This window comes from Pygoscelis adeliae, unplaced genomic scaffold, assembly GCF_000699105.1.
Source record: "Pygoscelis adeliae isolate BGI_AS28 unplaced genomic scaffold, ASM69910v1 Scaffold108, whole genome shotgun sequence".
NCBI lineage: Eukaryota > Metazoa > Chordata > Aves > Sphenisciformes > Spheniscidae > Pygoscelis > Pygoscelis adeliae.
Genome location: NW_008825498.1, coordinates 1,936,323 through 1,950,923, shown reverse-complemented (window position 1 = coordinate 1,950,923; position 14,601 = coordinate 1,936,323). Strand labels below are relative to the sequence as shown.

The 14,601-nt window shown below is 44.1% G+C and overlaps 1 protein-coding gene across 1 annotated transcript; it reads right to left on the bottom strand.

The window, feature by feature from the left end:
* Window positions 1-293: 293 nt before the first annotated feature.
* On the bottom strand, window positions 294-12,911 carry SHROOM1 (shroom family member 1). The gene is made up of 7 exons (XM_009331400.1): window positions 11,601-12,911; window positions 10,134-11,552; window positions 8,863-8,933; window positions 4,517-5,098; window positions 3,980-4,130; window positions 2,456-2,728; window positions 294-716 (listed from the first exon to the last, which is right to left on the bottom strand). Exons 1-7 carry the CDS (start codon window positions 12,909-12,911, stop codon window positions 471-473), a joined length of 4,053 nt encoding a protein of 1,350 aa, XP_009329675.1. The 3' UTR covers window positions 294-470.
* Window positions 12,912-14,601: the final 1,690 nt, after the last annotated feature.

Genomic DNA, 14,601 nt, shown 5'->3' with positions numbered 1-14,601 from the left:
TAAACAGTCGAAACGAGTGCAGGAGTTTCACTGAAGTGGTCCATGACATTTCCTACGGCTTTGTGCAATCTCCAATTCAAATTTGAACACCCACATCATTTTTCATTTCAAACACTCAGCCCACCGACAAGAGGAAAATATTTGTAACGTTCTTTTATTGAGATTATGTCAATCTGGAAACAGATGGACAGACAACAAGAAGGGGAAATACATGCCAAGGTAATAGGAGCAACACATCCTATCAGTCATTTCCAAAACACAGTCTGCTACATACTGTAAGATGCTGTCAGTTGGCCTGTCCAAAGGGGAAGGCACGTCCAGTGTGTGCCTAGAGCATCCCCAGGGCATCTAAGCACTTGTCAATACCGTGGCGCTAACGGGATGGCAGTTCACCAAACCGAGCACGTGGGGATTTCCAGGGAAACGTCACAAATCACGATGCGTACAGACGGATGGTCTGCTGGTGGGTATTAGAGCGGGATGCTTCTCTCAAGATTTTCTACTTGTTCTTCGAAAAATTTAATCTGCTCTTCGAGGTCCTTCTGTTCAATCAGCAAGAAGGTCTTGACTTGAACAAAGCGTCGGTAGTCCTGGAGCTGCTGGTCAGTCAGGTATTTGGCAAGGATACCGGAGACCACTCTTTTCCTATTCTCTTTCAGATCTTTTGCATCTTCCCGCTGTCTAGACAAGAGCTTGTGCCGTTCATTCAGCGATTGCTAAGAGGATGGAAAAACAAAGCAGCACACTATGAAAACTCATCATTTCTGGCAGACTGTAGATCTTCATTTGGAAGCCACAGTCGATTTAGTTTAATTACTTCCTCTTGTGGGCTTTGTGTTCCACATGAGTTTTTTTCCTCGATTGAATTACTCATTCTTGTGGCTTGTAAGGTAAAGACACCCAGTAAACCCCATCAAGGCTCACTTCTTCCATGCTGCCCTCAGGAAAAAAAATCAATATACTTAACATTCCGGTAATTTTAAGTATCCTGTATCCATCTTCATTCAATTAGAAGCTCTTTAAGGCACATATCTTTGTATTTTGAGAGTTGTGTGTGGCCAGAGTGCCAATGTCATATTAAAAAGATAATGTGACTTCTATTAAAAGGTACCTGTGATAAAGGAACTTTGATGCAGACAGTAACTGTTCATTAAAGGCTTCTTTTTAACAAACCCACAAGAATCAAGCCTTGCCTGTTCTACAGGATTTTAATACCTTTCACATCCTAGCTAATTCTCTTTCAGCTGTAATGATTTTCACAGGGATAGCACTGCTGGAAAATGTCCAGCTTCAGGACTGTGTCCATAAATATAGCATAGAGCAACGGTCACCATCGACACCCTAAAAATGGAGTCAAAGATTGAGACTGCTGGTCTTGCGAACCTTGGGGCAATTGCAGCGACTGGGAGATGGCTGTGAAAATGCTGGCACACAACCGAGTCTTTATTGAGCATGTTATTCAAATTCTTGAATAAATTATTTTAGTGCATTTACTATGAAGAGTATAAACGTAACACTAAAGAAACAGCAGCCTGCCTGCCAACCACAAAGCCAAAGTCAGTGGGAAATACTGCTCAAAATTATCCACGTTAACACGACTGACATTTTGGAGCGGGTAGATCCTGATTCTCCATATCACACTGCAGGGCAGGACTCTTTTAGTGCCGTTCTGCATGTGAACTGCGATAAACCTCTAGAGCCACAGGTCGGCAGCAGCACAGCTCCAGGAAATCCCAGTTTTTCTAACTCTGTGCTTTTCTAATTTCCAAATGAGAGATAACAGCAGGTATTGTATTGATAAAAACATGTTTAAAAGCAATGAGGACAGCAGGAAAGCATCATTCCTGGGATAAATTTGGCTTGTCTTCTCTAGCAAAAAAGTGTATTTCAGACTTGAAAAGATTTCCTGGTGACATGAGACAGTTCCTAATTTTCCAGCAAAATTGGTTGAGTTAAACTACAGGGAATTTTATCTCAAGTTGCGACCACATCTTCTTCCTGCTCGCTATAATTAAGCCCATTAAGTGAAATACGATTTCAAAAGGCAGTAATTACCGCCCTGGAATTACCAGTGGGGGAAAAAAAAAACAACCAACAAAAAGCACAGGCTTGGAGCTACTCCACAGGGAGCAGCCCGAGGGTTCAAAGGCCACCCCTCTGGCTCGGACCCCTCAGGGTTTTGCTGCTGCTGCCACCCCAGCACCCAGCTGCAGAGCTCACTCCGCGCTTCTGTTCTCCAGCACTGGGCCTGTGGTCCACACCAGAGGTCCACTCTGCTTCGGCCGTGGAGACACAGCCCCATGCGTGGCACTAAACACTGCCTGGGCAATGGCTGGCTGGGATTCATGTATGATTTACAACTTCTGTTTAGAGCGGTCAGACGAATGAGGCGAGCACAGCCCCACCTGGAAAGAAGCGAACAAAAATTACATTATCTTGCTCACTTGTCACTCACCTTCTCCTCAGCATCTGTATTGCCATCGATCCTCCTCATGGCATTTTGGACTCGGGCAAGGCGGCTGGACAAGCAGAGCAAGAGGCTCACAACCTTCTCCAGGTCACCGATGAACATCATGTAGCGCTCAAACTCATTGGGCTTGCAGACGTCCTGCACCATTGCCTCCAGCTCCTCGCCTCGCTCGGCGCACTCCCTGGCTTCAGACAGGACGAGCTCCCTTTCCTCCCACAGGGTCTGCAGCTTTGACCGGAGAGTGGAGATGAGTTCCAGCTACAAAGGGAAAAAAAAAAAAATCATAGAAAGCTGTTATTGCCAAAGAGAATCCATATCATTTCTAGAGAATGGATTTTCCTCACATCGTCTTTGCCAAATTTTGAACTTTTAAAATAATTTTAAGCTCTAGGAAAGAAAAAGAAAAAAAAGAAAGGTTTTCTAAGTTGTACTTCATTCTCAAACTCTGAAAAGCAAATTACTGGTAATCGCCTTAACTGGTGACATAATCCCTAGCTCAGAGAGCTTCCAATCAGTCAGAAGTGAACTGCAGTAAAGATTACAACATGATTACACACGGTTATGCTCTAAGACATGAGCATGAAGTCACAGCTCTGTTACCAAGCTTTGCAAGAACTGACTGGAATTTCATTTATAATACACACAGAAGTAGTCAGTTCCACGGGTGATCCAAGCAAGCCACAGAGCCTGGGTAGCGAAGCGAGCGGGGGAGGCTGTTTGATACAGAAATGTTGGTATGGAAAAAGGCCCCGAGACCGGAGCGGGGGAAGAACCCTATCGGCTGTTTTGGAAATCAGCCAACGGCACCGTGAACAGGAGCAGCAGTTAGACACTGAGTAATGAAAAATATCACCGCACGCACAGCGGGAGGAGTTTGAGGAAGGCAGATTGTCATTACCTGGGATGGAGCATGGCCAGGTCTCTACAGGAAAAAAAATAATTATCTAATTCTTCAAAGCTACGTATTGCCCTTCCAAGCTGCCGTATCTCTCTCGTAGTCCAGCTATGTCCAAGCTACCTCTATTCCCTGCACATACGGAAATTAAGAGGGCACTGTAGTGTACAGACACTGCTGCCAGTTCTCTCAGAGTAAAAAATATTTCTTATTTAGGCTGCCAGTTGTAATGAATTTTACAGATTTTGAGTCCAGATTTGAGTGTTAAATTGTGAGCGAGCTGCTGCACAGGAGCTGGCCTTGCAAGGAAATGTATAACCAGCCCGGCGTGCTTGCTCCAGATACAGCCCATCCCCGATGAGCTGCTGAAGAGACGTATGTGGGAGGAGATCTGAACCAAACCAGGCAGGATTTCAGCATCACCATTTACAATCGATATGCCCATTTGTCAGGACTTCACCTACCCGCAAAAATGGATTCAAAGTTATCTGTGAAACATTGTCATTGGGATAAAAGTCATGAATAAAAATATCCACAGTAATGTATCTGACATTAACAACAACTTCCTTGTCGTGGTGAAGAAACAGCAGTTCCTCTGATGGTCATCTACATACTTTCTTAGACGTGATGTCATCTAGGCCGTTTGTGCTGTCTCTGCTCCGATCCAGGACTTGGTTTCCCTCAGAGGTAGGATCTTCGCTCCTTTGCTTGGCATTGTGTTCAGATACAGGACATTCTTCTGTTGCATCTTTACTACTTTTCCTGCTATTGGAACAGAAAATAAATACCTGTGGCAAACAGAGTTTTGTTCGCAAACATCGCGTTCATGTTTTTATGCATCTTGACTTCAGAATCACTCTCCTCCCTTCTCACAGCAGCAATTTTTCTAAGTTTTTAAAAGATACAGAGCAAAAGATTTGCAGCCCAGGTTTGTCACAGCCCCTTTTAATAAGGTATCGCTGAACCACATTTCTTCCGTCATATACCCATAGCCTCAGATATTTCTTGATATGTAAATCGGAAAGCTAAAATATTTTGCTAATGAAACAAAAATAAAAAATTATGCTCACGCCATCTTACTACTAGTGTATACACGATATTCATTCGCTAAAATAGCTTAAAATACTGGGTAATTGGTTTTGTCTACTTACTCATTCTCCTGCGCATGCTGTACGTCTCCCTTTTTTCTGTGTGATTTATCCAGCATGGAAATGTTAACAGGAAAAAGACCCTCCATCAGGTCTAGAGCAGTTTTTCTAACAGGATGAGGCATGAGAATATCAACCAGGGAATTGTCTTTGGCAATGATCTCCATAGCAAGCTCTTCGTATCGCTGGTCTTCAGGAGACTGCAGTCTCCTTTTGGGCAGATTTGTCTCTCTCTCGGGGAAAGTATCATCTTGGCTATTGTGCACAGATGTTTCCTTTGCAATTAAACCTTTGGCTGTACTTCTGTCTCCTTGGTGAGGCCGAGCTAACGCTGTGTGGCAGTACATTACTCGCTCTGGAGAAGGTGCAGGCTGCTGCTCTGGACTCTCTAACAAAGCGTTGCCATTCAGAGATTTCGTTCTGCATTCCTCCTCCACCTCAGCATCCTCCTTGCTTCCACTTCTTGGGACAGGAACAGAGGTTTCAGGAGTCAGCTCCTTAGTATCCTGACAACATGCACGTCCAATTATGTCATTGTCTTTATATTCATGATTCTTACATCCATCTCTCTCAGGATCACGGAAACTGTAAGAAAGAAGACGCTTCCTTTTGTTCCAGACACCTCCTCTACAATAGATATTTTTGCAGACTGTTTAAGCAGCTACAGGTAATCATCATTACGTTTCCAGCTTTCTCCTTTTAGTAAAGTTTTTTAAATTCAGATCCCATAATACCCATTAGTTTTGCTTGGGAAAAAAAGGGAGTATGTGAAATGTCTAGCTGCACCACTCCCCATTGTTTGAATCCCCATTAAATTTCTCATTTTCTAATTATGACCAACATACATGTTTTCTGAAATAAACCCGTAGTGAAAAGCGCCCCGAAACGTCACACTGATGCTGTCTGAGCAATGGATGAAAAGCACGCAGCCATCCCACTCGCCTTGGCGAGCACGCTGCCAACAGGACAAGACACTTGCGGGGACCGGGGCTTGCCGAGACCTTTACTTTCTCAGGCCACATCTGGGCACCACCTGGCAGCAACAGGAGGACGATTTGCACTTTGCATTTTCCTCCACCAGCTCTCTTGTAACACAGTGACTGTATTGCAAGAGGGCAAACCTTTACCGTCTTGTTCCTTACACCTTACTTCTACTGCGAGAACGTTTCAGCCCAAGAGTTGGAACCGGTTTACGCCGTCGCTGTCTCCTGTGCATCACTTCTCAGTCCTTCTTAGAGAAGACATCTAGTGCTTCCTTCTCTTTAGGCAAACTGAATACCAACAGAGGAAACACTGCTCATCTGAGGCTTCTGTTTTGAAATGGCCATTAGACTTGAGTAAAAGTTTTATTAAATCCTTTCAGTTAACCATTTTGAGATCAAACTTCTACTTTTGAGTTGGCCAATGCACGTCTGACCCAGTGCTTTGAGTTTTCTGATGCAACACTTCAGAAGAAACTTTGATGGAAAAAGCTACTGTCTGCAGGGCATAAATAATTATATTCAGGATGACAGAATAAGTAGAGATACGTAATTTAAAAATACACTTTGGGCCAGAATTTGCAAGAATACAAGATGATTGGAGTACGCATAGACCATCTTCTGCAATCACTAATGTTCATGTATACATCCATGGAACTGCTTGTGAAAATAGTCGGTGCATCTGTATATATAAATACTATTGTATTAGTCATGACTGAATGAACAAACCTATTTTTTCCTCTAGCAAAATTTTTCATAACATAACAGGATTATGAGGGGACAGTAGAGAGGAAAGCTAGAGGAATTAGATGGAAGGAAGATTTATAAACCCTGATTTAACTGTTAACCTGACATAGGAGCTTCAAAGTTGTAGGCACAAAGCAAAAACTTTCTCCCTCAAAACAGGCACAGGGAGCTCACTGCAGGTTTTGTCCACCTTCGTTTAGCTCTTCCTCTAAGGTCACATATAAAAGCAATGCAGCAATCGGTCCTTCCCTCCCTTAAAGGTACTAGTTAACCCTGTCTCTATGGATGGTGTGAGTCTTTCCTAAGCCATATGTGGAGATACGAAGGTAGGCATTTTCTCTTCCTGAAAGAGACCGGGGCAGTGGAGAGCGATGAAGACACTTAATGTCTAACAGTGGAGACTGCAGCACCCCCGGTGAAGACACACACACAGAACAGTCTCTAGATTTAAGAAAATACCAGCAGACTGTGTTGTGCTAGGAAAGCTTCCACATGCTTGGACTATTATATTTAATCCCGCGAGCCCCACGCTATCTCCAGCCGTTGCTTGTCCGGGCAGGTTTCCTGCCGCAGATGTGGGGCTCTGTGGAGGGCGTGGATGGTTTGCAGCTGAGCTGTGCTTACCCGGCTCAAGCAGGCGCTGGCGAGATGCAAAGGTTTTCATGTGGCCAAACTGAGCCGTGCTGTAGCTCAGCAATGAAAGTCTTGCTATTTCTGAAATTCCATCTTCTCTCATAGTTTCCCTTCTTCCAGCTCTACTTTGCAGCTTTAACGGAGTCGCTTTAGCTTTTCATCAAAAAAATGAAGTCATCTTGGCAAAGGGAAATTTAATCATAGTTCGTACTAGATAACAACTAACAATGTCACTTAAGAGATACCTTATCTGTTATGTGCACCTTTTCACTGCAATTAAAAATAAAAAACTCATTTGACCTTGACTTGAACCACCTGGTCCTGGCGATTTAGTGATGCCCTTAATGCTGGAAAGCCTTTGCATCAAAAAGGTGCTAGAAACACCCCCTGCAAAACACCACGGCATCACGACGTGATGCTGCGCTGCGATACTCAAATTAACGTGGTGACGATGCAATATTGTGATCATGGATTGACAAATGTTTATGGAGTGCTAGATGATGAAAAGAAGAGATACAGAGACAGCTAAGAAAATCACCGCAAGCATTGCCGGGCCTTATTCTTACTCATTCTCAGGCCTCATTGCAATGGCAGGGGGTAGGACCAGCTTGTAGGCTGAACAAACTATCTGCAGCAGTTAGCACAGAAAATGGATAGTATCAGTGAAAACTACCTCAAAATTATATTGTGGAATTGAATGAATGCAGAATATGCACAGTAAAGTTCTCAAGCTTTTTTCCACTAACCTACGGACACTATCGGAGTGGGTAATGATCGTAGCTTGCTCTTCCTGCTGGTCCCAGCTGGAACTTTTATTTGAGTAATTAATACTGCAAACATCTCCAGTCTAGTCTGGATTTTCTACGACAGCCCAACAGCACTTTCTCATGGAGGAAAACAAAGAGAAAAAATGAGATACAACTACAACAGAATGAAACCTGTACTTACAGCTATCTCCCAAAGATGATCATCTAAATTAATTACTAATGAAACCAGTTCTGGAGTTCTCATCTTTTCATTACTTAGTACGTATTAGAGAGCTACGATCAGATATGTTTCTGATGTTACTGTTCTGTCCAGAACTTCCAGTGACATTCATGCTGACCTGCTAAGCCTCTTAGGAAATCTAAGAAAAACTTCAAAATCTTACCAAAAATACAATTTTTTTCCTAAGATAATCAAGCCTGCAGAAACCCTTTGGATCTTTTTGAATGACTGAAACAGTGGAAATTCGATTGCTACACAAGTGTCAGCGTCACTGCCTCGTTGAGACAAAGTTCAGATCTTTTTCTTCCCCGATGCTCCTCAAACAAGCAAATAAGTGTCAAGAGTTAACACACACACTTTCTAGTTAGCTATGTGTAAACGGCACAGTATTTTTTTCCTTTAAGAAAAACCAGACCAAAAGGCCCTATTACACCACTCCGTGATTACACAGATTTTTCAGGACTGGGCATATCCGAGCTGTGGCAGGAGGTGTTTCGTTGAGACAAAGTTCAGATCTTTTTCTTCCCCGATGCTCCTCAAACAAGCAAATAAGTGTCAAGAGTTAACACACACACTTTCTAGTTAGCTATGTGTAAACGGCACAGTATTTTTTTCCTTTAAGAAAAACCAGACCAAAAGGCCCTATTACACCACTCCGTGATTACACAGATTTTTCAGGACTGGGCATATCCGAGCTGTGGCAGGTGCTGTTTTCGCCGGAGCTCGGATGAGGGAGCTGTGATCTCAGATATCTGAAGAAGAGTGGCTGCCGCAGGGAGAGCAGCTCAGGTACACTCTGAATTCTCCGCTTTTGCTCCAGACAGTAGAAATGATTTTAAAGACTGCCCCAAAATGAAACAAATAAGTGTAGCGGATGAATATTCCCACATGGACAACGAAGGATCCCAAGACACAAGGACAGAAGCGGACAACCACGGCTGCCACTGGAGCTCACACGCCTTGGATATAGGCTCTACCTAGGCACAGCCTTCGCAGCCTTACCTGGGGGTGCCGAGACAGCTCTCGCAACGCCGAGACGGTGCCGCTGCACCACCGGCACATCTGTGAGTGTCCTGGAAATGAAAACAGCACACTAGGACAACCAGCATTTTCAGACTAGGCAGCTGCTTAATTTTACTCCTGTTTTTGTTATCTCTGGAAACAGAAGCCAACAGCAGATCTCTGAGTAGGTTGACCAAGGTTTTTATTTTTGCGTTTGCCTATCTCCTTTTATTAATGAAATTGCTATTATGCTCTTCTTAGGTAGCAACCATCTCTTTTTCCTAGAAAACCAAAGAACTGCTAGCAACAAAATATATACTCTCATTGACTCTCAACAATTCAGAAAATAGGCAGCATTGGTGGAAGTTTGTCAGCCTCTTCAGTTGGGTAATTTTAGTAGTATATTGGATTATTTGTTTTTCTGAACCTTTTGTCTTCTTTATTCTCCTTGACAACAATATTGACAGCTACTGTCCTTCAGATTCAGGACCCAAAAAGGTTGGTCATTTATAAAAATCCCTCTATAACAACCTTTTCTGGGACAGCGCTCTAACGAAGCTGCTGTAGTTAACAACAGCGACTGCTGAAACACAAACAGCGTCACCCTGCATACAGCACGCGTTCTCTGCAAACGCGTCTTCTGAGTGCCAGACCCCACGCACGCCCCCCTGTAGCTCTGGGAGGGACCCTCACATGCCTGGCGTTGTCCAGCCCTCGAGCAGAGCCTACGGCGCTGGCACAGCGTGTCCCCTGAAGCGGACACTCCTCTTCCTCCCTGCCTTTACCTGTGCACTTGCTGAACGATAACAAGTGACTCTGCCCAGACCAAATATGCGTTTCAGTCAGCTGGTATGAAGTTTCCTTCCTTTTGCAATTCTTTTGTAACTCTTCACATTAAAGAACACCTTGTTTGTCTGCAATACTTTCTTACAAAATATTTTTGAGAATAATGAATTATCATTAATCATAAATACTTAACGCGTTAAAATTGGTAGCACTTCTCCCAAAATCCCCCCAAATTACTTCTCCTGTACACTGCAGAGCATGCATTTTGCTTTCAAACAGCTACACAGCATTCCGTATGGATGAAGCAAACGTGGCTTCTCCTCCGCATCTATCATCTCTCTACTGTGTGCTAAAAAAAATAACCAAGTTCCTCATTCGTGACGTTCAACAGTTTTTCACGTGAATAGTGCCACAAGTTCTCTAAAACAGGTAGACAGGCATAAGTTGGACTCAAACAGTAATTACTATCTTAGTATCTTTCTTACCTGTGTGGAAGGAGGAGTCGATTTTGATCTCTCGTGAGCTCTCCCAGATGCAGGAGCATCTCCCTGCGGGAGACTTTCAGCTGACGCACACTTGCCGGTGCAGCTCCCGTCCGCTTTGCTGGGAGACGGGCTGTGCTTCAGGGTCGCCGTACCAGCAGCATCAGAGCTGGGGTCGCACCTGCTGGTCACGCTCAGCGGGGGAACACAAGCCAAAGGAGGAAAAACATCTGGCGATTTTTCTTTAGAGAAAACTTGGCAGAAAACCTCATTGTTTTGCACCTTCCTGCTCCCGTTTGGATTGGAAACCTTGCCAGGAGGCCATTTGGGATGCGACAGCCTCGTCTGCAGGGGCGGCTTATGCAGCAGGAGGTGTTGTGAACTACCTGGCCTTTGATTAATCTTTCGTTCCATGTATTCAATAAGTGCAGTATGCTGGATTTGTTTCAGCTCCGTCCTGGAGATACTTGAACTGGAAAGTGCCCTCCCTCTGTTCTCCAGAGTCCTTCTCCTAGCTGCCACTATATCTTGCTCAGTGATTTCATCCCTGACTTGACTCCATGGTACTTCCTTATCTGCCAGCTGATCGAGTTTCTCAGGTTCAGAATAACACAGTTTCTTTTGCTCCTTTGTTACCCTTTTCCTTCCCCCTATTCGACCTTTTTGTGGCCTCTTAATTTCTTCATCTCTATTGAAACTTTCCAAGGATTCTAAATGAGGAGGGGAACAAGGAACAGGTTTGGCATCCTCGCTTGCACTGGATAACGAGAAAGACCTAAGGTGTTCAATTGAAGGCCTTTTAGAGGGTTTCTGTCTGAGCCTAATGGGCAAACTCATCTGCAAGTCTTTTCTTTTAAAGGAGGTTTCTCTCAGAACCTTTTTCTGAGCCACTTTAAGTTTCTCTCTATAGTCGTTCTTGAAACTCTCATCCGTGGATGAAGCAGGACTCCCAAGAATGAGATCTTCAGTCTCAAGCAGGAGATCATCAGCACTGCGCTGACGGTGGTGGTTGGTCCTTTGAAGCTGATTGCTTTCCCTTTGTATCTCTAGACACCGTGCTGAGGCAGAGTAGCTGCTTCCTGGAAATTCCTTCGGTGAGCTCCTTGAGTCCTCTTGACATTGGGCAAGCTTGTTGTGGTGCAGGATGTTGGTGGTTTTCCCCCCAGAAAGATAGTAAAGCATGGGAGTCGTCTGCCTGGTTATTTGCTCACCAGCAAGATCATCCTGAAGCTGTTTTAAGAGCTCTTTTTGAAATTCAGGTTGAAATTTCTGAACAGGAGGTTCCTCTTCTTTTAGATGCGTGCTAGGGTCAGGACTGCTGTTATTAGGCTGTTTTTCTTTCTTGACTTCATGTGAAAACTGAGATGTGGAATCTTCCTCCGGTCTGAAAAAAGACATTTGGTTAGTATTATCATAGCATTGCTTATTTCCCTGATCCGACTCCTCACCGCGAGGGTGCTCTGCTTCTACAGTATCGTAGCTGCAGGACAGTGACGATCTCTGCATTTTGGCTTGCTGACTCAGGAGTGGTTCCCTCACGTCACTCCCAATTTTTCCTTCAGAGTCATAGCGCTGATTTTCGTCTGTACAGCTGTTCAGCTTCCTGGAAGCGTTTTTAATTAGAAGAGCATTCTCCATATATTTTAAGTCACAACTGTCCTCAAACACATCTTGATCCAAGTCTGAATGCAACTCGGCACGGAGCGGGCACTGTTGGCCGGGTTCTGGCACTGCGCTTTGCAGATCTGCTTCTCTGAAAGCTGGCTTACGCACACTGCAGGGATACTGTTTGTCTTCTTGTGTATCATTAACAGTGCTAGGGTTGGTATGCACCAGGTGGTAGGACCTGGAGTTCATCTCTTCAGGAATTTTATAAGCATGAACTGAAGTATAAGCAGAAAGTATTTTAGGGACATTAGCCACAGAGTCAGTCCTTAAATATTCTTGAAAAATGAACGAAGAAGGTCTGCTGAAAATGTGTGGATTGCTTCTCTTCATAGGTTGTTGGGATGAGCTCCACTCTCCATTTTCCTCCGTCTTTAACCCCTGAATTTTTGATCTACGTACCTCATTTGCAGAATCAGAAGAAGAAAGGCCCTTGTTTTCCAGAGTCTTTCTCCTAGCAGCCACTATATCTTGCTCAGTAATTTCATCCCTGTGTTGACTCCATGGTACATCCCTATCTGCTAGGCGATTGTCCTGCACGCAAGGAGCTGGCTGCACACTACACTCACTGTGACTTCCAGAGTTGCGTCTCCCTCTTGAGTTTTCAAGGTGTCTAGCGACTTTATAGCTATCAAGTCGTGTGGGAGGAGAAGGTGGAGGTGCAGCCAGAGGCAGCGGTCCCTGATTTAAAGTCCCTCGGGTAGGAGTGCTTCCACAGCGTTCAGTGGGACTGGAGCTGTGGGAGTTATTATGGATGCTCAGGTCTGGTACCTTGTATGGATGCAGGCACCTGAGGTCAGAGTTTGCTGCACTGAGATTATAAATACCTCTTACGTATTCTGAGTCCATGTATGGTACCTGCTCTGGAGGCAAACAGCAGTTTTCACCATAGCACGATGGGGTGGGATACTCTGGAACATTTGATCCCCCTGAGAAAGAGCTGTAAGCAGAGTCTACTCTTCCAGGGAGGTGCAAGAGATGATCTACGCTGCCGATCGACTTCACTGGTGAAAGACAATTACCATTTTCAGGAGAGGTCACAGGCTCTACCAGCTCCCCAATTCTGCCACCTTGCCTGTGAGTCCATCTTTCTATCTCATTCCCAGACGAAGCCATGTTGTAGCATTTCCAGAAATCAAAGTCTGATTAAATGTCCACAACTGAGTTGTTAGAAAAGCACATTTTTCTCTGTAGTCACATTCCAATAATATCTAGAGGATCCTAAAAAGAAAGAGAAACACGTGAGAAGGACTCAGTGGGAGGATTCTGATTGCAGTTGGGGAGATCAGGCAGTGAGCATCGCACACGTGCTCAAGGTGAGAACTTGAAAATAGTATTTAGAGTAGCCAGAAGTAAATTTCTGGCTTCAGTAATTATCAGGATCTTGGAATGATCATTTCCTCTATCACAAACAGAGCAACTAAGTCTTTAATAACAAGAGTTCTCCAGATCTTCATTAAATCTAAGAGACTATACATACAATTAGAAGACGCCCTCTCATTATGATTGTAAAATATCAAGGGCCAGAATCAAAACTAGTTTCTGAATCTGTCTAGAAATAAATCTGAGAGGTTGAAAATCCCAGCTCAGATGCTGCCTAATCCTGGAGGTGCTTAAATACAACATGCACCTGGCTGGCTGAAGCTTCAAAGTGACTTAGAGTTGTGCTTCCAAAAAACGCTCACAACCGTGGATCGGTGCCCAGCTCTCATTCAGACGGATGCAGCCCTGACCTAAGCAGCATGGGGGTTTGCAACTACGTGACTGCAAGGACATTACACAACGTGTGTCCCAAACCCCACCAGTGTCTCCACGTTTCCTTTGAGAAAATCTCACACAGAAATATGAGCACATGGACAGTTGGACATGTCAGTGCCCCACGGACAACTGTACTGAACAAGCAGTGCACAGATTAACCCAGAAGAATTATCAAATAGGAAGAAATCATGATTATAATCAGTCTTATCAGCCTCCTGCCCCCTCCTTAAAGGCTTCTGTTGTTCCTCAGAGAAGCAAGAAGCAAATCATACTTTATTTCATGAACATGATGAAAATGGTTTGTCGTTTAAGTGAGCTTCCGTGCCATTTCCATCTGTGCTCAAAAATACACATCTTGGAAAATCTTTCCCAGAGGCTTATAGAAAGTGGCTTGATGAGATGATAGAGTATCTCGATGAGAGATTCTGCTGTCAGTAACAAATCACAGATTTTAAAAGACAGCCAAATATTTTTGTGACTGATGCTGAGAACTCCCCTGCAAACACAGCAAATGTAGTAGAAAAAGCACCAGCTTAGAGTTCACGTACAACAAATACACAATTTTTGCAGAGTCTAGAAAGCAGCCTGTGTTTATCAGCAGCACTTGACACTTACTCTCTGATTGTTATACATGACGCATGCAGGTTTTGTTTAACAAATGAGGTTGCAACAAGCAGCCCACTTAATAGGCCAACAGAAGACACACAGGAGGTGGTCACACTCTACCAGTGAGACCTCCTCAACCGCCTCTACCAGCTTCAAACCCCTCTGACATGCTCACAGGTAATACAAACCCCTAATAAAAGACTGAACCTTGCAAGCCAGACAGGTATGTACTAGCCAGTTACCTTGTTTAGTAATTCTCATTTAAATGAGTTCTAAAGACTGATTAGTTATTAAAAGAAAGCAAACAAACAGTCTTGAAAACCTTTGGTGACAAGCTGCTCCATGTGACACATCTCCTGAGGAGATGCAAACCGTTTCCAAATCCTACCAGAATATTACACATGGCAACCTGTTTGGTGCGGTGGATGCCCCATCCCTGGAA

Coding starts and splice junctions, on each gene's coding strand:
- SHROOM1 (XM_009331400.1), bottom strand. CDS start 12,911: ATGGCTTCGTCTGGGAATGAGATAGAAAGATGGACTCACAGGCAAGGT. Junction 11,553..11,600: donor TGTCCTGCAGCTACGATACT/GTAGAAGCAGAG, acceptor CAGGGAAATAAG/CAATGCTATGATAATACTAA. Junction 717..2,455: donor ATACAGATGCTGAGGAGAAG/GTGAGTGACAAG, acceptor CCATCCTCTTAG/CAATCGCTGAATGAACGGCA.